Below are 25310 nucleotides of genomic sequence, written 5' to 3' on the forward strand. Positions count from 1 at the left end.
AAACGTGCCATACCATGATAAGGTTTGCATTTTGCACTTATAGTAACGGTAGTTTATTAACTAGAAAGTCTTCTATAAAGTCTATTAGCAGAAGCAATCCTTACGTGTTTATCAACCATTTCTTGACGATAAAGATAAGAAAACGATAAAACTCGAGGCGTTCCTAAACGATTATTTACACTAATTAAAAAATGTAATAGAAATGTCGGATCTTTCTCCCTTCTGATCCATATCACCTGTCATGTCAAGGATTAAATATCGCACTGGCCTATATCCAAGTAGACTCCTATGCAATAATTTTATATCGCGAAAAAATTCAAAGATTTATCTTCTCTATTTGACACCTGTCTGTTTCGCTGCTGTGTTGTGAGATTGTTGATAATTTATAACAATACGGATCAAAGGTTCTTCGATAAGACCATACAAATAACTTATCCTTAAAAATGACATTTATGTCTAGTGATTTCGCTAAGAGATATTAATCAATAGTTTCGAGTAAGTGTTCGACTTAATTTGAAAATCAATTATTTTATCACACCGTTGCAATAAAGAGTGTTTCACTAAAAAAATAGTCAACTCTGGCCGTCTAGGACTCGACTAAAAATAATTTATTCAGCTTCTTTTTTGACCTTGCCTCTTTGAAGTGCTTGGATTTGTAAAGGACTAAATGACTATTATGTGGTATAATCTATATTGCTGATTGCTGTATTGTTATCATTCGTTATTAGGGAATACGTAGTGGAAGTCTTTATGAGACGTGTAATGCCTTCGTAGCGGAGCCAGCGCGGAGATCCATAGGTACACAGAAATATGGTAAGCTATGCGACTTGGTTCCGTGGTCATCGCGCGGTTACCCTGTGGTGTCACAAATCAGCCAGTAATCCAGCCGCGCAACTCTCATGCCCCACTCGGTCTTACGCTTTTATGTGTTTTCAGTTCAAAGTTCGTATGTTCACAGAAAAAAAGGCAGTATTTAATGAGAAAGGTATTTCTTACTTTTATAAAACAGTATAAGTGTAATAGGTTTTTAGAGCAAGATACTTGCTCTCAATAATAAATCTGTAAAGACAACATTTATCTATCAACTTAAAGATAATGAGGAAAGGGGAAATGTTAGGAGAGTGTTGTTGCATTATTGTTATTTTTTTATCAAAGATATACTCCCATTTCTTCCTTTTTTCTCTCTGCTGACTATTTTTGTATGCAATTGATATTATTTGCTTTTTCCCCTCTGCACCCTAAATAAATTAAAATATGTTAGGTTTGAAATAGGACATTTTCTTTTAGCACTACTTTCAGTAACATAAAGGATTTTTTTTTTTTAGAATTTGCTTCCCAAGTAAATTTGTTCTTCTCCATTGCATTTAATTTTAGAGTAGCATTAGCATGTGGGTTTCTATAAAACTGCAGGCCACATGCTAAAGGGTGGGTGCACCAATATGTAATGTATGACTGTAATATCCTTGGTGATGGAGTATTACCAGTATGTGATAGACAAAACTTCCATATGGCACCTGAAGTGTATAACTATATCATTATATTTTTGGAATGCTGTTTCATTTATTATTTGTTTCTTTGCAAGGGCAAAGCTGGTCAGAATGTAGCTTTGATACAAGTTCTATACTTCTATAAAGGGGAGAGGTTTTAATTAGATAAAAGTACTTAAATTATATAAAGATAACAACAAACTTGTGCTTTTTCAATAATAAATTTGTAAAGAAAACAGTTTTATATTAATCCTAAAGGTAATAGGGAAGGGAAAAATACTAGGAAAGTGCTCAGTCAAGTTATTATTGCATTATTGTTATAAATGTTTTAGAATACATTTTGTTTAAATAGAGTCAGATTTCTCCATTTCTCCGCTCCCAATTGACTTTTTGTTTATTTGTATATTTATTCCTCTCTGCCCCCAGCATAGATCACAATGAACATGGTTTGGTTTAAAATTAGAAACTTAGTAATTTAGGATTTGCCTCCATTGCATTTATTTTTGAGTAGCCTGTATGGGTGGTTCCAAAGTTTCTAAAAAAAAGGCCAAAGGGTGGGTGCACCAATATGTAATGCATGTCAGGAGGTATATTTGTGGAGTTTAATTTCAACACATTCTTTTGAATAATCAGTTGCAGTACATGAAAACTACAGTATGGCATCTAATTCTTTGGAATACTGTTACATCCTTGATATATTCTTTACAAGGTCAAAGCTTGTTAGAATGCTATTTTGATAAAAATATATAGATATATAGATAGTAAGAGGGAAAATAAGAATTGACCATTAGACTGAAAATCATTCTCGTCAACTAAGACACCTAAACTTTGACAGCCTTTTTCACACAAAGATTTAGTATTTGTTAATTTTCATACTGCATATTTAATATTATTAAATGAGTGCTTGCTTGATACATTTGGAGGGGCCAATGCAACAGACCCATACCGAAGATTTTTCTTGAGGGGGGGGGGGGGTGAGAAATAAAAAAAGTAGACCGCGCCTTTGCAGTATCTCCAGGGGAGGTTTAATGTCGGATCTGGCTACATACCAGAGTGAGTTTTGTCTACAAATAATAGCACATCTATTGAGAACCGGAAGTGTTCCTTTGGCTGTTGTGTGTGTGTGTGTGTGTGGGGGGGGGGGGGGGGGACCCCTCCTAGGTACGGGCCTGTACAATTTATAATGACATGGCAGTAAAAATGACTTTTTTAATCTACTTAAAAAAAAACATTTTAAAGACACCTAGATCCCCCTAAATTACCCCTATCAGTCAACACAAAAAGGTATCAAACGCTGGCTCCGCCTTAGGCAGTGCCTAAATCTATATATTAGCTATGCTTTATTTTAAGCAATGAGAAATCACGCAATACTCTCTCGCACAAAAAACACCTTTGACAGTCATACGATAAGAGAGCGCCTCAGAAAAGGGTACCTGATTTTCCTGTTTACGGTGTTCCTTTGGCTGTTGTGTGTGTGTGTGTGTGTGGGGGGGGGACCCCTCCTAGGTACGGGCCTGTACAATTTATAATGACATGGCAGTAAAAATGACTTTTTTAATCTACTTAAAAAAAAACATTTTAAAGACACCTAGATCCCCCTAAATTACCCCTATCAGTCAACACAAAAAGGTATCAAACGCTGGCTCCGCCTTAGGCAGTGCCTAAATCTATATATTAGCTATGCTTTATTTTAAGCAATGAGAAATCACGCAATACTCTCTCGCACAAAAAACACCTTTGACAGTCATACGATAAGAGAGCGCCTCAGAAAAGGGTACCTGATTTTCCTGTTTACGGTTAAAACGGGTTAAGAAATAGACGTTTAACGTTTAAAAAAACAGGCGTTGTTACGACTACGGTTAATTTTTCGGCATCTTCATTCGGCTAACAATTATTTCCCCCCTCTAATTGCGCTTTTGCTATTTTACGGTTAACTCCATTTAGCCCCTTATGAGTCTCTGCTAGGGTCTATGTGTTGTCCACACACGACTGGCGTTGCGCACATCACTTGCACACATCACTTGCGCCCATTTAACTATGTAATTGTCTGTTCGAGTCTCAAGAAACCCCTCCAATTACATAGTTGGAGACATAGCCCTTTATTTCTACAAGTTTAAATGACTAACAAAAAGAAATAAGGTGTTTTAAAGTTTGCAATGGGGGACAACATATATATCTGACAACGGAAGGGGGCATGGCACTAAATTTTTTAACGGCTCGATCGCCTCGGTATAAACAGGAACAAAAGCAAATAAAAAATGAAAACCTTACATATGAGGGGTCCCCAAATGGTTACCCGAAATTTCGATGGGCTCATAGTTTTCAACTAGCAATGATTGCAGTTATTTCCGATATTTTAAACTAAAAATGTTTGGTTCTTGTCATAATAAAGACAAACAAACAAAACGGGGCTCGCGTGCATACAAGTGCTCGCCAAAGACCATTCGTTTGCCTTATGACTTGGTGGCCCTACCACTTTACAAATGCTAAAAATAGTAAAAACCATATAGAAAATAGCATTATTGACTCCTTCCCTGTCCGCCACTCAGTGATATTCGAAATTAATAAAACTAAAGCTATACCAGACACCAATAAACCACAAACACCGTTGTCTGGTATAGCCCTGTACGGTTTATGGGTGTCTGGTGTAGTCCTGTACGGTTTATGGGTGTCTGGTATAGCCCTGTACGGTTATGGGTGTCTGGTATCCCATAAACAGGTGTTTAAAAAAAAACCTTGTAAATTAATTTCACTTACTGATACGGTTGATTCTATTAGTAGTAATTTTATCGTAATCGGTCCAAAAAAAAAAAAAATTGATTATTGGGTATATATATATCTTATGCGGCACCTTGAAGACACATTTATCAGAAAGAATTGATCAGGCATGGTAAACGAGGCGAAAAACTCGAGTAATTGGTTGCTATTTAATCTCAAAAAGCGGTTTATATCTTGCGTCCAGTGATTACGGAATTGTTTACTGTATAACTATGAAAGACGTCCCTATTCTTTCATTGCCATAGTAACACGGAATGCCTAGTGCTGTGATTGGTCCACTCCACCGAGGGGAGAATCGATCGCAGTAGAAACAGCCGTCGACTTCTCCACGTTGAGTTGTGGGGGCCCACGGAACCCCTCTCGTTATTACGCCATTTTATCCAGATATGGCCGACGAAAATGAATTATCGAACGCGCACGAGATCATCAAAGGTTTGTCCAACTAATTCATCTAGTTGTCTTTGCTTGTATGGTTTTTTCTGAGGGGTTTTCAGGGGTGTTTGTCTGACGAAGTGTCTGTTTTCGTCTGCAGATCGGCTGTATTTTGCCACTTTTCGACACAAGCCTCATAGCACCTCACACATTCATTATTTCTCTATCGATGACGAACTTATCTACGAGAAGTGAGTACATCTGAAGTGCGAAAATATAAGTTGTTAATCTTGTGGACAAGTTTTCGACTAACACCGATACCGTTTGCAGTTTTTACGCAGATTTCGGTCCCTTGAATCTAGCTATGCTGTACCGCTATAGCTGCAAGCTAAACAAGAAATTAAAGGTAATCTCCTGTGTTCTACCTCTTTTTTTCCTTTGCTAATACCTTGCCATATAATGACACTCTCTGATGTACCTTCTGATAACTATGTTTCCGTAATTACGGTTCAAGATTTACGAAGATCAGTCTTGTAACCATAAAAAATGTTCCTGGTGTCATGAGTTTTCCAAACATACTTATATCAAGTTTCAGAAGAACATAACTGTATCCTTGTTCCTACTACTACGACCTCTTTCTTTCGGTTTCTTTTGAATGCCTTGTTATGCACTTTGTTGCCTGTTAAGCTTTTTTTTCCGTTATAGTTAAGGTTTTTTGAAGTACACGAATCTAGACTTGTAATGTTCGGCGTATTTTGCCTTTCTAATCAGCAATCGATTTTACACAGGCCCTGGGTCTGCTACATATTTATGTGGGAGAAAAGTGGTGTTTCCTAACCTTAGCATATAAATTCAGCAGGTTTTAAAATAATAGAAGTTTTCTTGTTAGATATATTTCATTGTATTTCTGGCCTTTGAAAAAAAGTGATGCGAAAAGAAAACATTGCGTAGGCCGTACAAAAATGTAAATAAGCTCGCCTAAAATTCTAATTTGTTACGTTCGAGAATAATTTGAGATTCTATAGAATTGGTTTTGTCCGTTCGAAAAAAAACCATAGCTTATATAGAACATTTATTCAGATGGTTTTTGCGGGTTCAACGTGGTTTTGTTGCGGAATAAAATGCTTGAGATGTTGTTTTGGTATTTTGGTAAAACTAGAGAGAAGTAGAAATTTTTAAATTGTTACTGACATAGTCTATTTTGATTATTTTTCCCCATTGTGCCATTAATGGTTCCCTATGGGGCTATTAACTACTTCTCATACACGAAAGTTCCTGCGGAAGGGAACTAAAAGCTTTTTTCGAAGTGTGTAAATTTCCAGTTTGTTTTGTTTGGACACAGGTTCCTTGCGCTTTCGGATATATCTGGGTATTTGTTTGGCTACAGCTGCCCCTTATCCCTAATAAATGTTCTATTGCTGTGAAGATCCTACATAAGAAGAGCTCTTTCATTTTTCAGTTTAGCAACAGAACTTACATAAAATGTGTAAACGTTTGTCAGAAGAACAGTGACAATTGCAATGATTCTTGTGAATATTAAAAATCAATTTCCGCTCCCAGCTATAACAATCGTATCGATACCGGAGCTTTTTATGTACTATCATTGCTAGCTTTATTGTACATTTATACAGTCTTAGTGAACAGTAGCCGTCTCTTTTAAGAGGCAATATTATCTGTTCACCCGGTTTTGTTTTTATAAATAGTTATAACCGGAACTTGTTACCTCATATATTGTATTATGTCAATTACATTCTGTTTACATGACACAAAAGTAATTTTCTCTTTTCATTGCTGGGGAGGTTAATGGCAATAATAAAATGAATAGCATTTTTCTTGTAGGACTACTCTGGGATTTTGCTAACCATATTTTGAAATAGGTGAAATATTATACAAATTGGTTTTTTTATACCTGCTGCATGCAAGACAGAAATAGCACACATTTATTTTGTTATCACCCCCTTCTGTGAACAACCATAAGCATTTCCAAAATTAGAACATTCTTTGCAACGTTTTAGCATTATCCTGGGAACAATGAAGGCCTTTTATTTTTATTACTTTCTACTTTGTGCTAACACAGTCCTTTTTGTATAACAAGAGAAACGTTCATGTTTAGTTCTCAGTAAAATAATTGTTAGCTAAATAACAGTCTTTATTACAAATAATAATAAAGAACTCCCCCATATGTTGGTATGTAAAAGAACAGTGGTATTATTCTGTTTGAGCTTAAGCTCTCAGATGTTCTGATAATCCGAGAGCGACAAGCATGATATAAAAACAAAATAGAAATAACATTTGGCAAGCACAAATAGTTTTAAATGTATTAAGTCTTATACAACGTTGATGCTGAGCACTTACAGACATGATTCTTTATTTTCCAGACCAGGACCATCCAAGGTCTTGGGGTGATGCCATATATGCACACTTGGGGTCATTTATCACCCTACACATACAGCGGGGAAGCCATAGTACTTGGGATATTTCTCTGTACTAATTTATTGATTGCCACATGCATTGTTTATTCCCCTTAGGAACCAAATGGCCTGTCATTCAAATATGTGTTTTCTTGCAGTCTTTTTCTCTTGGGAAGAAGAAAATTGTGCACTTCACATCAACAGACAGCCGGAAAAGAGCAAATGCAGCTTGTCTTATAGGTTCATATGCTGTAAGTATAGGGACTTTACTTTCCATATATGACCTGCTCTCCATGAATGACAGGCAGATAGCCAGTATATACTGACGAGGGTTTGCGGTCATAGGTATCTTTATGGAAAAAGGATAGATTTGACGATCCTCCAATAAGAAATAACCCCCTTTTCTGTGGCGAGTACATGCCCTGCGCACCTGCTACATGGGCCTGGTAGACATTCATGAATAGTTATCTGAAGTGTCCTATGTCATTTGTAGGTCATCTATTTGAAGAAAAGTGCAGATGAGATTTACCAAACTCTAAACACTGGCTGCAATCCGCCATACTTGCCATTCAGGTATGTATCTATTTGGAATAAGCTATCTATACAAAAGAGCAAAGTAGTCCAAGTCTTTAACAAGAATACTGTATACATTTCATTAATTACTGGTATTCCGCTATGCAAAATTTATCAGGGAAGAGATGAAATGATTTATGCTTTCTCTTCTGTTTATGAACTTTGTTTGATAAATCCCAATTACTGAATTCTGATATTTGAACTTCCCATTAATTTAAACTGACCCTAGAGGCTATTTTTCTGTCATTTCTACCCTGAACTCAAACTCCCTGCCCACTCAAACTGTTTTTTTGCTTAGCTTGAGGTTAAACAGCTAGAATGTCATAACAATTGGAAATCTGAAAGTGAACATAAATACTCTATTAACGAGCAAGTATTATTCTATTGTTTTAATTGCGGTTGGTTACTTTTTTTGTGATTCTTTCAGGGATGCATCATTTGGGGCCTGTTCATACAATCTTTCGATCTTGGATGTTTTAAGTGGATTACAGAAGGTATTGCTTCCATTAACTTATTTGATACCTTTTAAATAGTCTTTTAGTTACGTTTTTCACAACTAATAAATCAATTTCACCATTTTTTTACAGAACATTTTTTGAACTGATTTATTTTTCAAAAAGTGAAAACTCTTTATTTCATTTTCAGGCCCTGCAGAATGACTTTTTCAATTTTGACACCTTTGATGTTCATGAATATGAATACTATGAGGTAAGACCCTTATAATACAATGCTTTCATTACGCCTTGCTTGAGAGTTAACTTGATTCATTCTAATGCATATTGCTTGCACTCTTCTACAGAGGGTAGAAAATGGAGACTTCAACTGGATTGTCCCTGGTATGCTTATGGAATTTAGATACTGTTTCCAAATTGTTAGTTTATGGGCTAATTAGTCACTGTTAGTAACTCTGGTTTTCTTTTACCTTTTTCTTAGGGAAGTTTCTTGCATTCAGTGGACCTCACAACAAGAGTAGAATCAAGGATGGATACCCCCTCCATGCTCCTGAAGCATACATTCCCTACTTCAAGAAACACAACATCTCCACTGTTGTACGACTGAACAAGAAGCTGTATGATGCACAGAGGTTTACTGACCATGGTATAGAGCACTACGACTTGTTTTTCATTGATGGGAGTGTGCCGAGTGACATGATTGTTAGGTAGGTGTCTTTATTTATCACCTCTCAAATTGAGCTTTTAAAATGATTGTTAGTTGAAACTTTGTCTCATTGGCCTACTTGCTGCAATATGCAATTTATGAATCTCAGGTCACACAGAGTTTTGTCCAAAGGAATGTCAACTCCCTGCCAAATTCTTATAAACCTGCCCACAATGCAACACAAACCAAGATTCACAAATTGTGTACGAGGCTGACAAATGATGTGCTCGGCACTGCGTACACTTTAAGCTGGGTTTAATGATCATGCTCTTTCAGTCTTCATTTTTAAACTCCTCACTTTTCAGGAGATTTCTAACAATAGCAGAGAATGCCAAAGGAGGCATTGCAATTCATTGCAAAGGTGAGTTTGTCTTTATTAACGTAAAGAACTCAATTTCAGTTCTGTTTTGCTGACTCTCAATTTCAGTTCTGTTTTGCCGACTCTCAATTTCACAGCTGAAGCAGGCTTCAAAATATGTGGGCGGCATGATACAGAGACTGCTTTTCCTTTTAATTTTTGAAAATGTTTAGGGCCTTTGAGCCCACTATCCCATCCCTGCTACGGCCAGAGCGTTCTTCCCATACGCTTTCAACCTTTTGCCCATGACTCCAAACACAAAGTTTGAAAACAAACATGTTCATGTTTTTAATCAATTAATTGAGGCAGTTTTTTTTCTGTGTTTAGCTGGTCTTGGGCGGACAGGGACTCTGATTGCTTGTTATCTCATGAAGCACTACAGGTTCACAGCAGCTGAGAGCATAGGATGGCTCAGGTAGGCTTGGATGTTTTCTAACATGATCTGGTAAGACCCTTCAGAAACCTGTGTGATTTTTTGTTGCTGCATTTCTGCATCCCCTTTCCCAAAATAAAAGAAATTCCCCCTTGCCTTTTTCTCACTCTCACTCACCCCTCTTTGCTTTTCATTTCTTCCTGCTCCTTGCCATTTTCTTCTTCCTCACCGTTTTCTACATTCCTTCCCCCTAAAATATAACAATGGTCTACCTAACATTATGTTAAATGCTGATGGAGAACTAAAGCTTGAAAATGCATAATGACTGTGTTGATTTCTTTTTCCTCCCTTTGGGTTACCAAGTAAGTTAAAGTGCTTAATTTATTTCTATTCTTTCCTCTTGTAGAGTATGCCGACCAGGATCAATAATAGGACCTCAACAGAACTTCTGTGAAGAGTGAGTCCTAGTTATTTATTGCCTTTTTTAAAAAGTTTTATAAACTAAATGATGTGAATGAATTGTAGAAAGCAAGCAAGCCTGTGGATCCAGGGGGACATCTTTAGGAGTCGGGAAAAAGACAAATCAGAAAGAAGTAAGTGCCATTATGAATTATGTTTTTCATATTTGCTAGATGAAATGGTATAAACACCAGGTTGTACTAGCACCACTAAATAACATTTATGCATGTGCTTGGTCAAAACCTGTGTAATCTAAGTGTTGAATCTTATGCATTTTCACTAAATGTACAGTGTTAATAAAACCATAGTGAAGAAAAGTTTATGTGTTCTTTTGTTAATTAAGGAGTCACATATAAAATCATACCTTGGTTTCTCAAAAGAAAGATCATTTTCTGGTAAAATGTTGTACTTTTAGGGTATTAGTGAAACCTAGTGTTTTCAGCTCTTTCAGTTGTACCCAATGACTTGATAAGTTGATTCTGTTCAATGTCTAATGCTTTGTAATTTTGCCTTCAGGTGATGCACTCACAAAGATCACAAATGGTGTGGACACAATAAAGATTAATGACTCGTACACAACAAGAATTACTAGTCAGAAAGTTCGGGATTATAAGGTAAATAAATTGTTGATTATATTTTTGGAATACAAAACTTGTCAAAAGACAAACCTTCTACAGTTTCTGCAAAATCAAACTTTTATAGGTGCGTAATCAGTCAAAAGTAAAAACTTAAAGTACTCCCCCATCAATCAAAAGTGTTGACCTCATTCACATCTTTTTGTTCAAAAAGCCTTTGCTTGAACAGCCTGTAGCTGCATAGTGATAAAACAACTGTAATTCTCCCTTCTAGGATATGACCCCTGTAAGTCTTCGCTCGTCAATCACTCCATCGAGCATGTCATCTCGGTTGACTTACACACCCACCTTGAAGGAGATCACCTTGCAACGGCAGGAGAGTGAAGAAAGTGGCCTGACGCAAGGGGATGAGTTAAGGAGGTTGAAGACCAGTAGATCCTTACGGCACCCTAGGTCTGCTACCACCGGGGCACTGAGGTAAGAAACCAGTCAGCAACTGTCTGTATGTCCTTACGGCACCCTCGGTCTGCTACCACCAGGGCAATGAGGTGAGAAACCAGTCAGCAACTGTCTCTATGTCCTTACGGCACCCTAGGTCTGCTACCACTGGGGCACTGAGGTAAGAAACCAGTCAGCAACTGTCTCTATGTCCATACGGCACCCTAGGTCTGCTACCACCGGGGCATTGAGGTAAGAAACCAGTCAGCAACTGTCTCTATGTCCATACGGCACCCTAGGTCTGCTACCACCGGGGCATTGAGGTAAGAAACCAGTCAGCAACTGTCTCTATGTCCTTACGGCACCCTAGGTCTGCTACCACTGGGGCACTGAGGTAAGAAACCAGTCAGCAACTGTCTCTATGTCCTTACGGCACCCTAGGTCTGCTACCACCGGCGCACTGAAGTAAGAAACCAGTCAGCAACTGTCTGTATGTCCATACGGCACCCTAGGTCTGCTACCACCGGGGCATTGAGGTAAGAAACCAGTCAGCAACTGTCTCTATGTCCATACGGCACCCTAGGTCTGCTACCACCGGGGCATTGAGGTAAGAAACCAGTCAGCAACTGTCTCTATGTCCTTACGGCACCCTAGGTCCTCTTACCACCGGGGCATTGAGGTAAGAAACCAGTCAGCAACTGTCTCTATGTCGAGTCATGCAAGAGTAGGAGATAAGTACTTACTGCAGTTATCAGGCAAGCTCTTCTAGATGATGCCTACTGCTTTATTTGTGTACAATATTATCATGCCACTATCACTAGGCTCACAAATATTCGCTTGTCCAAATTTAGGATGGAAGATTCCAAGATAGGGCATTCAAGATCGTCATCAGGTCAAGCTCTGAGGTCAGTTGTTTTTCTTGTCTCGTATTGCTTCTCCACCACAGCACAAATCCAACCAACCCTTGCTTTGGTTCTGTTTGCCTTGCTTTCTCTGCTAAATAGGTCTCCTGCCTCGCTTTACCTGTGCTAGCAGGGAATTGAGAGTCATGCTTTCCATGCTGAATAAGATGTTTTTGTTTGTATTTTAGATTGACAAGTTCTTCAGGAATGCAATCTGTCATGTCTCCTTTAAAAACCTCAAAAGTCACTGCTTTACCAAGACGAACAACCCGGAACTCTAGTCATATTCTAAAAAGGTGTGGCTTAATATCTCAATACATTTACCATTTATTTTGCTTTTTCATGTAATATTTCATTACAGAAAAAAAAGATTTATACCCTGTCCCTCTCTCCCAATGAAGGGACATCGGGACGTGCAGCCATGGCGTCTGTCTATGTCGATTTTAATGAGATTAAGACTTCGAGGATTTTTTTCCTGTAACAAACACTGTATTACAGCGAAACCAGAAAAACAGTGAACACCTAAAATATGTGTGAAATGTTTATTGTCTTCTGACGAATCAGACGCGAGAATTTAGAAACATTCCATACATATTCCTGGTGTCCATGGTTTTAGTGCTTGCGCTGTAAATGTATATTATAATGTCCAGGGGGTGGAAATCATCAGACCTCTGAGAATATTCCAAAAACAGTCCATAAAAACTCTAGCTTCTATTGACTTGGTGTTCTATGCTAACACATGTTCCTCTTTATGCAGTCGAGCAAGTGCAAGGGTTGGTAGTAGGTCTCTTAATCTGGCAGCTTTAGCCAAGACATGATGATGCGTCGCTTCCCGTTTGACAGGGCATGATGACCAGATTCCAGGTCACGGTGCAGGGTTATAGGAAGACCAGGAAACAGGCCAATACCTTCTATGGATTAATACAGTCTCTTGGACACTAAAGGAAATAGCTCTTGACGGTAATAATCTCCTTTGCAGATACTGCGACTCAATTATGCAATTTTATTGTCTTTGCATACCAGATGCCTCAGCCACTGCAAATATATACCTTTTGCTAAATGATGATCAAAACAGGTTTTTATGGGTTTCTCAATGGTTTTAGGATTTAGAACAATATCTTTTTAGTCTATTTTAGGATAGGGTTATTAATGTTAATTATAGCGAAAATTGGATTAGACAAGCACGGAGTGAAAGAAAAATATGAATCCGCAATTGGAACATTATAAATTTAGTTCTCTAACTGCGGTCGAGAAGAGGGAAAAACTCAGGAATCCTTTCATACACGAGGAGTGAAGATGCGCGCCGAACATTTCTACACATGAAATTTTCTACATTTATGAGATATGCTGAGGGGTAGAGGAATAAGTTATAAAGTCGATTTTTATTGACATTTTTAATTTATTTTACTAGACATATTTTACAAGGCAAAACTGTTATTCAAACTCATAACACACATCCACGATTACGCCCTACTCGGAGAACCATTTGTCTTTTTGAGCGCTCTAAAAGGTCTCTACCCCGGGGTTACATAAAATAGACGGGGGTGATCGCCTTACTCGGAGAACCAGCTGTCTTTTTGAACGCTCTTAAAGGTCTCTACCCCGGGGTTACATAATAGACGGGGGTGATCGTGGGCAAAAGCGCTTAATAGGTAGAACATTGAGTGTATTTCAAGCAATTTTAATTCTAAGAGATAGCACTACCGTTAAAGTATTAAGCACTCACTTGACTTGGGCATTTTGGGAGACCATTAGCTTGAATCAGAAAAAAATTGAAACAACCCTTAGAGGAAGCAGTTGGTATCATTTTATACCCTAAAGGATAGGGCGTTCACCTCCTTCTATGTGGAGAGTCCAGCGGTCTCACCTTCGCGGCCGAAGAAAGAAAGCGCCGGATACCTGGGCATGCGAGCTTTTTACCAAGCCCACGTTAGGGGTTTGATTTTTTCCAATTTATCTAGGATTTTCCTTAAGGGGATCGTGGTCCTATTTTCACGACTTTGTGACCCCCCGAGGATGGGGAATGCTGCTCTATTTGGGAGGGGCTCTCACAGATCGACAGCGTCTCCAACATTTCAGCTTTTCCGTCATTTTGTAAATAATGGTATATGGAGGTAAAACTTTTAGAGAGAATGGAAAAGATGTCTTTTATAAACATACCAGGCGTTGATTTGCCAGGAAAGACTTTCTACATATGTAAAATAGTATGGCAATTATTTTTGTATAAAATGTATTATGGTTAGGAAAATCGTTTTGGTATACTTGTGGTAACAAGCCATTTGGGCCGCGTTTAAGTACCACAGGTATACCACATGGTTAAAGGCCGCATTATAAATACCAGGCCCAGTATATACTACTGAGTGTATTTTCACGCCTTACCGGCACATACGCGAGACTTGCTCGCTGTTTTAATACCAAGGGGATTCACGTTGACGTGAGAAGGAAAAATAATAAATAATTGATTTATTAAATGTTGTTACTTGATTCAATTTAGTCCGGGTGGGGTGAGTCTCTTTTAGGAATTATTGTAAATGCTTGTTTTAGCGCTTTGGGTGCTTATTTAGTCCTTTTAGTCACCAGGGCGGAGCCTTTAATCTAAAATATAGACTTAATTCATGGCTTTCTTCATGTCATGGCTTTATTCGAAATATTTAAGAGAGAGCTGACCAACTCCAACAAATATTTCAGTACGCTTTTTTTAATTGTTCGAAGAATTAGCTTGAGAAAGCCAAAGGTTTTACGTACGGAAATCCTTACATTATTCATTTATTGGTTAGCGCTGGTTTTAAATTTTCCACAAATATTTTTGTTGTTGTTGGTATTGATAACAAATTCCAAAAGCTTGCCGTTATTGACTTGTTAATATAAAAGAATCTTTTGAACTTGGAAATTATCGAGGCACTACTTTTTCGATACGGAGATCTGCACTTGACGTGGTCTAGCGGGGATAATGACTTGGATCAGGTCTGTGCCTTTTGTAACGCGCGCCAAAATTTAAAATAAAATCATTTATATTGAATATATATGTTTCTTTTTTCACCACAAAAAGGTCGGGGGTATTTTGTAGAAGATGTGTAGGTATGAGATTTCAATTCGCAAACGGCCGTGCGCTTAACGTGTCTTCGCTTTGGGTTCCCTGTGTTATATAGCGCGCGCCCTTCGAATGTCTACATGGATACGCACATCGTGACGCTGACCTTATAATTTATTTCCGAACTCTTTCAGTAAAGAAGTGTTTTCAATACTACCCAATTTACCAGTCCTCTGGACGATTATCACAATATGCGGTTCGTTACTATCAAAGTGTCTATCGACAAATAACAAGATCGCTCCTTCAAACGATTTTGATGCTGAGTTGCTGAAAACGGCGCGAAGTCTAATCGCTGCTCAGCGCACGGGCGAAAAGGGTGGCTTTAAACCGGAGATGAGCGCGTTCGTTTCCAAGTGATCTCACTCTCGACGGCTAGCACACGGGGATGGAGGACAACCCAAAGTCCCGAGAAGAGTTGCTAAAATCGAGGAGGCGCTTACCCTCACAATGGAAGTTTGCCAGAGAAGCAAGCGCAAGTGGAAATAGGCATGCCTACAAGAGGTCTCTTTTCTTTTGAATTCTCGTTTGAAATGTTTCTTAAATGGTTTTGATCTATTACCAGGATAAAGCAGCTTGAAAAGAAAAGGAAAAGGGCCTCTTCGAGGTCTAGATCTTCTGAAGCTAATACCAGAAGAGCTGCGACATATAACAAGCTCGAAGAGGCGCTAGAAATGGCGGACAAGTTCGCCAAGGAGACGAGCGCTAGGGCCGCTGAAAATAGGACTATAAGCACTTAGCGGGCATCAAGAGTAAGGCCGGCCGCCTAGTGGGGATCTCCCAGCAACAGGCTGTGGAGAGTAAGGCCGGCCGCCTGGCGGGGATCTCCCAGCTACAGGCTGTGGAGAGTAAGGCCGGCCGCCTGGCGGGGATCTCCCAGCTACAGGCTGTGGAGAGTAAAGCCGGCCACCTGGCGGGAATCTCCCAGCTACAGGCTGTGGAGAGTAAGGCCGGCCACCTGGCGGGAATCTCCCAGCTACAGGCTGTGAAGAGTAAGGCCGGCCACCTGGCGGGGATCTCCCAGCTACAGGCTGTGGAGAGTAAGGCCGGCCACCTGGCGGGGATCTCCCAGCTACAGGCTGTGGAGAGTAAGGCCGGCCACCTGGCGGGAATCTCCCAGCTACAGGCTGTGAAGAGTAAGGCCGGCCACCTGGCGGGGATCTCCCAGCTACAGGCTGTCGAGAGTGTGGCGAGCACTAAGGCGGAGCTACGGCAAAGGAAGATTGAAAGGAAGAGAAAGATCGTGGAGATTAACAAGAAGAAGGTGGCGAGGGAGGCGCACGAGAAGCTCAGACGGCAACGCGAGCGAGAAGAGCTTGTTAAGGTGATTAAAAATAATTATATACGAAGAAAACTATATGTTGTGATCTCAAACCAGCACAAGCATTTTCATACGTTGATTTTCGCTCCCCAGGACCGCGCTGTTGCCTTGAAAGACGCAGAGATGATAGCGGACAGGCGGACCTGGCCATAATAGAGGGACTGGAGACGAGGACTATTCATAGATCCGACATGTCAATCACGCGCGCACGAATAGCCAATCAGGTAAGAAATGATGCAATAACAGCCATGTGCTCCCACAAATGTCCCACAAAAAGTCGGCAATCGACGGCAAAAAAGATTAGTTTGAGATATTTTTTGCGAATTTGGACAAACAAATAAGCATTTTCGGTCAGCGTAGAAAGCGCTAGTCCTGTTTTCTTTGACCGGCCACTTTTAGTGTAGAGGTGGGACTCAAATTGCAGAAAAACACGTAAAATTTCTGCGAAGAAACGAAAAACAAAAAGCAAACAAACCACATACAAGAACAGTGTAAGTCCTACCTTTGAACTTGTGTTTGATATTATCCTAGGTTACTTTAATTTCATATAACAATAAGACTGTCATTTGTATTATTGCCTGTAAATCTTGACGTTTGCCGATAAAACTTGTCGTTAAAAGTCAGGCGTAAAAAGCGAATTCGGCATTCTCTTCTACTTTTTCCCGCATTTAAATCACTGCAAGTTGACAAAAATAGCTTTAAAAACACATAATCATATAGTAACTACCGAAGAGAGCACCGCTTTATCTCAACATTTCCAAGTTCTCGAGTTTTGAGCTGGATTCGTTTCCATGAAACAACCGTAGTTATCTATTTCTTTGCTTTATTCTCACAAGATTTTCACCAAGCTTGGACAACAAGACAAGTTTCCATCGTGTTAGGTTACTGTGTTTTATTTTCCAAGTCGCAGGAAAACCTCTATAAACGTCTGTATTTAAAATAACTCCGGGCAGGACTCACTGACCTCATCCGACATGTTGTACAATTTGTGGGACATTTGGGTTACACTTCGCTGGCTTCTATTTGCTGCTTTCTGATTGGATATTCGTGCGCGCGTCGGATCTATGAATTGCGTCTCAGTCTCGGAGACGTGCGAATGTGAGAGTGAGCCCCAGATGGATGCTGGGAGCGATGAGGAATTCTGGGGTTAAACTCTGGTCAACGAGACCGTCATCTTAGCCTTTATTTTTCCCTAATTCTTCTATATCTTTTACCTATTTATATGCCACCGATCTGAGGTGAGGAGCTACCCTCGTCCACAGACTTTGAAAACAGTGGTAATATGTAAGAAAGTTAAATGGTGTATTTCCCGAAAGAGCGGTAAAAATAACGTTCTTTCAAATAAAATATTATGACTCAATTTTTTAAACTTTAACACAAGTCAAACTTTATCACCAAGTCAAAGAAGAATCGTTAACTTCGTCTCTTTATTTTCGTTATTGCCCGCAAAGTATTTTAGTATTTTTTTATCTAATTATTAATCTTTGAATCCATTTCTGCCATTTTCAATATCCTGCGAACTCTCATTAACAGACCGCCTTCTGGCTTCCATCATTCAAACATAATTATACTTGCGGCCTTCTGATTGGTCAGCGCCTTAGGAAGAAGTGCCATGATTGGACTATTTCAGTGCTCGTTAAAAACAAGAAATCTTCAAGAAGTTAGAGGGCGATCTAGCTGGAATCGTCGGCGAGTGTTCCCGGAATATTGAAAAACTGCACTAAACAGTTATTAATTTTCATTGCAAACGCGGTGAAAAACAACAACATGCTGCTTCAGTAATTTATGAGACGACTTGATCTCTGAGCTTCTCGTACGCATGCGCAACGTTCAGCACCATGGCATCGTCGAACCTGCGTCCGACTATCATCATTCCAACAGGCAACCCGTGGGATGAGCCCGCGTTGATGGACAGCGCCGGATGACCGGACAAATCGAAGGGAGCCGTGTTGCATATTTGTAAAAAAGCTGTATGCACAAATTCTGTAAAAATAAAAACAACTGTTTTAAGCTCAACAAGATGGCTATATGCATGGCAACCAACCCTTCTAAGTTTGACATGGTTGGATCGATCCCCATCATCTATTGTATATAGTTGACTGAGTCCCATCTATATAGATTGCATATAGTGATTGAACCCCACAGTCTTCTTTTGCATAGTTTGCACTGTTTGTTTGAGACTTACCCTCTACCTGATTAAAAAGTTTCACCCTCTCACTAAGTTTACTAGACATCCAGCTTGTACGAGATAATATATTTTGATTGACATTCACCCTTGATTGACACCGTGATATCTGGAATCTTCGGTGTCCTCTTAGGAACCGTAGGCATGATGAGCACATGATATTTGGAGAGCGCCTCGTCATAAGCACGCGTCAGCTCTCGTCTGAGGTTTTGCGACTTGCTGTAGAAGAAGCCATAGTAGTCTTCCTTCAGGTAGCGCGCCATCATTCGCGCGAGTTTCACCGTCGGCGCGGAATCGTTGGTGTGCGTCTTCAGCCCTCTTGTGACTGCGTGCTGCATGTGGGTATTATAATAGGCCAGACCACTGGAACCTGCGACACATATACATAAGTAACCAGTTGTAAAAGTAAAGAGTAATGTTGCTGCTGCATAAGCACATTACCGCCGAATCTCTCGAACATGGTGTCCGCGCCTCCCTCTACGAATATGTCTAAGAACAGATCTGAACCTGGAAAAATATAACATAGATGATTTTTTTTCAAATAGTTACCACCATAACTGCATAAATGCATATAAATATAAACATAACCAAGCGAGTGTTAAGGGACACCCACCTACCAAGGCGCCTAGACCTACCGAGCGAGTGCCATGGGATAGATACATCCTCCACTACAACACCTAGACCTACCGAGCGAGTGCCATGGGACAGATACATCCTCCACTACAGCACCTAGACCTACCGAGCGAGTGCCATGGGATAGATACATCCTCCACTACAGCACCTAGACCTACCGAGCGAGTGCCATGGTATAGATACATCCTCCACCACGGCACCTAGACCTACCGAGCGAGTGCCATAGGATAGATACATCCTCCACTACAGCACCTAGACCTACCGAGCGAGTGCCATGGTATAGATACATCCTCCACCACGGCACCTAGACCTACCGAGCGAGTGCCATGGGATAGATACATCCTCCACTACAGCACCTAGACCTACCGAGCGAGTGCCATGGGATAGATACATCCTCCACTACAGCACCTAGACCTACCGAGCGAGTGCCATGGGATAGATACATCCTCCACTACAGCACCTAGACCTACCGAGCGAGTGCCATGGGATAGATACATCCTCCACCACGGCACCTAGACCTACCGAGCGAGTGCCATGGGACAGATTCATCCTCCACTACAGCACCTAGACCTACCGAGCGAGTGCCATGGGACAGATTCATCCTCCACTACAGCACCTAGACCTACCGAGCGAGTGCCATGGGACAGATTCATCCTCCACTACAGCACCTAGACCTACCGAGCGAGTGCCATGGGATAAATACATCCTCCACTACAACACCTAGACCTACCGAGCGAGTGCCATGGGATAGATACATCCTCCACTACAGCACCTAGACCTACCGAGGGAGTGCCATGGGATAGATACATCCTCCACTACAGCACCTAGACCTACCGAGGGAGTGCCATGGTATAGATACATCCTCCACTACAGCACCTAGACCTACCGAGCGAGTGCCATGGGATATATACATCCTCCACTACAGCACCTAGACCTACCGAGCGAGTGCCATGGGATAGATACATCCTCCACTACAGCACCTAGACCTACCGAGCGAGTGCCATGGGACAGATACATCCTCCACTACAGCACCTAGACCTACCGAGCGAGTGCCATGGGATAGATACATCCTCCACTACAGCACCTAGACCTACCGAGGGAGTGCCATGGGATAGATACATTCCCACCACGGCACCTAGACCTACCGAGCGAGTGCCATGGGATAGATACATCCTCCACTACAGCACCTAGACCTACCGAACGAGTGCCATGGGATAGATACATCCTCCACTACAGCACCTAGACCTACCGAGGGAGTGCCATGGGATAGATACATTCCCACCACGGCACCTTGACCTACCGAGCGAGTGCCATGGGATAGATACATCCTCCACTACAGCACCTAGACCTACCGAGGGAGTGCCATGGGATAGATACATCCTCCACTACAGCACCTAGACCTACCGAGCGAGTGCCATGGGATAGATACATCCTCCACTACAACACCTAGACCTACCGAGCGAGTGCCATGGGATAGATACATCCTCCACTACAGCACCTAGACCTACCGAGGGAGTGCCATGGGACAGATTCATCCTCCACCACGGCACCTAGACCTACCGAGGGAGTGCCATGGGATAGATACATCCTCCACTACAGCACCTAGACCTACCGAGCGAGTGCCATGGGATAGATACATCCTCCACCACTGCACCTAGACCTACCGAGCGAGTGCCATGGGATAGATACATCCTCCACTACAGCACCTAGACCTACCGAGCGAGTGCCATGGGATAGATACATCCTCCACTACAGCACCTAGACCTACCGAGCGAGTGCCATGGGATAGATACATCCTCCACTACAGCACCTAGACCTAACAAGCGAGTGCCATGGGATAGATACATCCTCCACTACAGCACCTAGACCTACCGAGCGAGTGCCATGGGATAGATACATCCTCCACTACAGCACCTAGACCTACCGAGCGAGTGCCATGGGATAGATACATCCTCCACTACAGCACCTAGACCTACCGAGCGAGTGCCATGGAATAGATACATCCTCCACTACAGCACCTAGACCTACCGAGGGAGTGCCATGGGATAGATACATCCTCCACCACTGCACCTAGACCTACCGAGCGAGTGCCATGGGATAGATACATCCTCCACTACAGCACCTAGACCTTCCGAGCGAGTGCCATGGGATAGATACATCCTCCACTACAGCACCTAGACCTAACAAGCGAGTGCCATGGGATAGATACATCCTCCACTACAGCACCTAGACCTACCGAGCGAGTGCCATGGGATAGATACATCCTCCACTACAGCACCTAGACCTACCGAGCGAGTGCCATGGGATAGATACATCCTCCACTACAGCACCTAGACCTACCGAGCGAGTGCCATGGGATAGATACATCCTCCACTACAGCACCTAGACCTACCGAGGGAGTGCCATGAGATAGATACATCCTCCACCACTGCACCTAGACCTACCGAGCGAGTGCCATGGGATAGATACATCCTCCACTACAGCACCTAGACCTACCGAACGAGTGCCATGGGATAGATACATCCTCCACTACAGCACCTAGACCTACCGAGCGAGTGCCATGGTATAGATACATCCTCCACTACAGCACCTAGACCTACCGAGCAAGTGCCATGGGATAGATACATCCTCCACCACAGCACCTAGACCTACCGAGCCAGTGCCATGGGATAGATACATCCTTCACTACAGCACCTAGAACTACCGAGCGAGTGCCATGGGAAGATACATCCTCCACCACGGCACCTAGACCTACCGAGCGAGTGCCATGGGACAGATACATCCTCCACCACGGCACCTAGACCTACCGAGCGAGTGCCATGGGATAGATACATGATACATCCTCCACTACAGCACCTAGACCTACCGAGCGAGTGCCATGGGACAGATACATCCTCCACTACAGCACCTAGACCTACCGAGCGAGTGCCAAGGGACAGATACATCCTCCACTACAGCACCTAGACCTACCGAGCGAGTGCCATGGAACAGATACATCCTCCACTACAGCACCTAGACCTACCGAGCGAGTGCCATGGGACAGATACATCCTCCACTACAGCACCTAGACCTACCGAGCAAGTGCCATGGGATAGATACATCCTCCACTACAGCACCTAGACCTACCGAGCGAGTGCCATGGAACAGGTACATCCTCCACTACTGCACCCAGCTCCTGCAGTCGCTCAGCGGATCTGCGCACCATCACGTTGACATCTGGCTCAATCAGAGAGCTAAAACCCTCCTTCAAGAGACCGATGCGGACCCCAGAAATCACACCGGTTAGCTAAGAGAAATATGAAAGGAAAATATTTAAATGGTTTAGTTCTTCTTTCATGGCTTGGAAGAAGAATACTATCTAACACACACGCAGACATAGTCTCACCTTTTCAGTATATACCGGTGGTACTGGCATCTCACGTGGTTGTCTTGGATCCAGTCCCTCCTCGTCCAGGCCAGCAATAGCTTCGAGCAGTAATGCGGCATCACGTACTGTCTTAGCCATAGGCCCACAGTGGTCAAGTGATGTCTCCATAGAACTGATGGCTGTGTACGGAACAAGGCCATAAGTCGGCTTCAAGCCAACGATCCCACACGCCGCGGCGGGTATTCGAATGGAGCCTCCTTGGTCGCCCCCAAGAGCCATATCCACGGCCCCTGAAGCAATCTGATGAGATATAATTGTAATACCTTAATTGACGAGTAGACACCCTTTCTAGTGTCAGCGGCCATTTTGTTATCCTAGCAAATACCATGTTTGAAAGTATCTACTAACGCTACTTCGATGTTTTTTATTGAATCTTGTGAATAAAAAAGTACAAGCCCTTCGATCCGTCATTGTTACTTAAATTCTCTTCTTACCAAAGCTGCATTCCCGCTCGATGAGCCGCCAGCAGACCTTGTGGTGTCCAGCGGATTCAGTACAGGGCCAGTGGCGTTAGAATAACTCTCACCGGAACAGCAGAAATCTTCACAAACCGACTTCCCGAGGATCCGCCCTCCAGCATCCAATACACGCGCAACTACGGTAGCATCCACATCCGGGATATAACCTTCTAATATCCGGGACCCATTCATCATTGGAATCCCAGCAACAGGGATATTGTCTTTGATGGCGACGGTCTTACCATGGAGTTTACCGCTGCCCGCACCCTGGATGTCGCAGCACCAGTACCTAGAGTGGAAGAACGTGCTTAACGGGATCGATAAATTAGCCTGTAATACATGGGGAAATAATCCTAACATTATTTCCGTAAATACAGAAGGTCTTTGCGGTCGGCATCTTTTCAATAAACTAAGGCGTATATTACAGGGGAACAATTCTTGTTAAGGAATCGTTTAATACTATAATACTTTTTTCCATAAAGTATCTATGTTTGCACACCCCCCCCCCCCCCCTCGCGCCTGACCCTAAACACAAAATTATCTAGGATATGAACCATAGCAATGAACCATAGAAATTATCCCTTCCCCCTCTTTCAAACGTTCACGGAATAGCCCCCTCGCACTCAGCCTTCCCCACGAAAAATATGAAATACAATTCCAAATGTACTTGTTTTTTACTTACCAAGCATTTAGAGTGTTCTGTGACTTGGACGGTTTGTACCCGTTAGTGCGGGGATATTTGACAGGTAGCTTGGGCTCTGCTAACTCGTGAATCTTTTGAAAGGTGGTGTTGAACTTTCCAGCCATTACCTCTAAGCAAAGAAAAGGTCAAAATAACCTCATATAATTCTCATTATGCGGGAGCCATATGAGAAATCTACACACTTCTGTTTTCCCCATTTCGGAATTACTTTGAGCAATTCTTGACAACTCCATATAAATAAAGGCAGACAAGGTCGCAGCCGTTGACCATAGGATTTTAGGGTGAGTTTCACATTCAATTTTGTTTTTCTTTAGAGACACCCCATCCGCCTCCAAAAGCTTACCCCCCCCCCCCCCCCCTCTCCCTTCTGATGATCTCGGCGGTATGCATACCTTGGTATTGTTGGAGCTCTTCATTGGTCAGATCAAGCCCGAGATCCCCTGCGATGTCAGCAAGTCGAGACAGTGATGGTGTACGTACGGCCGGTGCGCTGTAAACTGATCACACCAATAATTCAATGAACGAAGACTAAGAAAGTACTGATGCATTAATTTTACGATAACAACCACGATATTAAAGTAAAATATTAATTTGAAACGCTAAACATGGTCACAGCAGGCGGCCACAGTTGAGAAGGGAGGGAGGGGGGTCGTCCATTGTACTCGAGCTTTGCACTCCCTCGAGTTTACAGGAAACGCTGGGAGATTTACGAATACTAAACACGAGACACAACTAATTCGCGAAAAACAAAACGCGGTCATGATGGTAAACCTAGATAGTGTACATCAATTCCTGCACGTATTCACAAAAAAGCCACAAAGATCGAGTACCTGTCTGCGGGTAGCAATCATAAGTCAACTTTTATGGCTTATATTGCGTAACGAGTGTTGCGACATGTAAAATCCAGAACAAATTTTATTAGACTTCATGAATTCTACGGAATTATATAAAATTTTCACTGTTTCTAACAAGATATTGCGTGATAACTTTGCGGTAGTTCGCTTGTGAGTAACATTAATTAAATGAGATGATAACCACACAGAACTTTACGACCTACTATGGCTAAGACGCAACCATCGCAAAAGTTTTCAACCTCTGTTATTAAAATAACATTCTCGCCAATTTAACGGCCAAAACAATTACCTATAGTTTGTTTCTCCTCGGACTTTTCATGCTGCAACTCTTTATTCTCAGCCATTTCGTGTAGAGGCTCGCCTGATTTACATGAAATTCACTCGCAGCCAACCGCTAAGACAATAATGCAAGGTCCTGTCACGCTGAGACAATAATGCAAGGTCCTGTCACGCTGAGACAATAATGCAAGGTCCTGTCACGCTGAGACAATAATGCAAGGTCCTATCACGCTAAGACAATAATGCAAGGTCCTGACACGCTGAGACAATAATGCAAGGTCCTGTCACGCTAAGACAATAATGCAAGGTCCTGACACGCTGAGACAATAATGCAAGGTCCTGTCACGCTAAGACAATAATGTAAGGTCCTGTCGTCACGCTAAGACAATGATGCAAGGTCCTGTCACGCTGAGACAATAATGCAAGGTCCTGTCACGCTAAGACAATAATGCAAGGTCCTGACACGCTGAGACAATAA

At 41.9% G+C, this 25310-nt stretch overlaps 3 protein-coding genes across 3 annotated transcripts; 2 read left to right on the forward strand and 1 right to left on the reverse strand.

The window, feature by feature from the left end:
- Positions 1-4535: 4535 nt before the first annotated feature.
- On the forward strand, positions 4536-14355 carry LOC5509821 (dual specificity protein phosphatase CDC14A). Its single transcript, XM_001630284.3, has 18 exons — positions 4536-4697; positions 4798-4888; positions 4968-5043; positions 7207-7299; positions 7542-7621; positions 8049-8115; positions 8267-8329; positions 8421-8457; positions 8555-8780; positions 9085-9140; positions 9465-9552; positions 9917-9967; positions 10036-10103; positions 10486-10583; positions 10819-11021; positions 11834-11887; positions 12073-12180; positions 12642-14355. Exons 1-18 carry the CDS (start codon positions 4652-4654, stop codon positions 12700-12702), a joined length of 1566 nt encoding a protein of 521 aa, XP_001630334.3. The 5' UTR covers positions 4536-4651; the 3' UTR covers positions 12703-14355.
- LOC125562974 lies at positions 13993-18309 on the forward strand. Its single transcript, XM_048727408.1, has 3 exons — positions 13993-13998; positions 15697-16296; positions 16387-18309. The coding sequence occupies exons 1-3, from the start codon at positions 13993-13995 to the stop codon at positions 16444-16446; spliced, it is 666 nt and encodes a 221-aa protein (XP_048583365.1). The 3' UTR covers positions 16447-18309.
- LOC5509820 (amidase) lies at positions 17703-25304 on the reverse strand. The gene is made up of 9 exons (XM_032378750.2): positions 24843-25304; positions 24092-24196; positions 23679-23808; positions 22973-23285; positions 22497-22778; positions 22238-22397; positions 18920-18985; positions 18567-18848; positions 17703-18276 (listed from the first exon to the last, which is right to left on the reverse strand). The coding sequence occupies exons 1-9, from the start codon at positions 24895-24897 to the stop codon at positions 18077-18079; spliced, it is 1593 nt and encodes a 530-aa protein (XP_032234641.1). The 5' UTR covers positions 24898-25304; the 3' UTR covers positions 17703-18076.
- Positions 25305-25310: the final 6 nt, after the last annotated feature.

Source organism: Nematostella vectensis, chromosome 1 (assembly GCF_932526225.1).
Source record: "Nematostella vectensis chromosome 1, jaNemVect1.1, whole genome shotgun sequence".
Classification (NCBI taxonomy): domain Eukaryota; kingdom Metazoa; phylum Cnidaria; class Anthozoa; order Actiniaria; family Edwardsiidae; genus Nematostella; species Nematostella vectensis.

What these genes read in the sequence shown, in the direction of transcription:
- LOC125562974 (XM_048727408.1), top strand. An exon ending in AGCGAGAAGAGCTTGTTAAG is followed by an intron (nt 16,297 to 16,386) that starts GTGATTAAAAAT and finishes TTCGCTCCCCAG; the next exon opens with GACCGCGCTGTTGCCTTGAA.
- LOC5509821 (XM_001630284.3), top strand. Translation starts at nt 4,652, where the DNA reads ATGGCCGACGAAAATGAATTATCGAACGCGCACGAGATCATCAAAG. An exon ending in CGCGCACGAGATCATCAAAG is followed by an intron (nt 4,698 to 4,797) that starts GTTTGTCCAACT and finishes TTTCGTCTGCAG; the next exon opens with ATCGGCTGTATTTTGCCACT. An exon ending in GTCTTATAGGTTCATATGCT is followed by an intron (nt 7,300 to 7,541) that starts GTAAGTATAGGG and finishes TGTCATTTGTAG; the next exon opens with GTCATCTATTTGAAGAAAAG.
- LOC5509820 (XM_032378750.2), bottom strand. Translation starts at nt 24,897, where the DNA reads ATGGCTGAGAATAAAGAGTTGCAGCATGAAAAGTCCGAGGAGAAACAA. An exon ending in CAGAACACTCTAAATGCTTG is followed by an intron (nt 23,286 to 23,678) that starts GTAAGTAAAAAA and finishes CTTCCACTCTAG; the next exon opens with GTACTGGTGCTGCGACATCC. An exon ending in TGTTCCATGGCACTCGCTCG is followed by an intron (nt 18,986 to 22,237) that starts GTAGGTCTAGGT and finishes ATATTTTTCCAG; the next exon opens with GTTCAGATCTGTTCTTAGAC.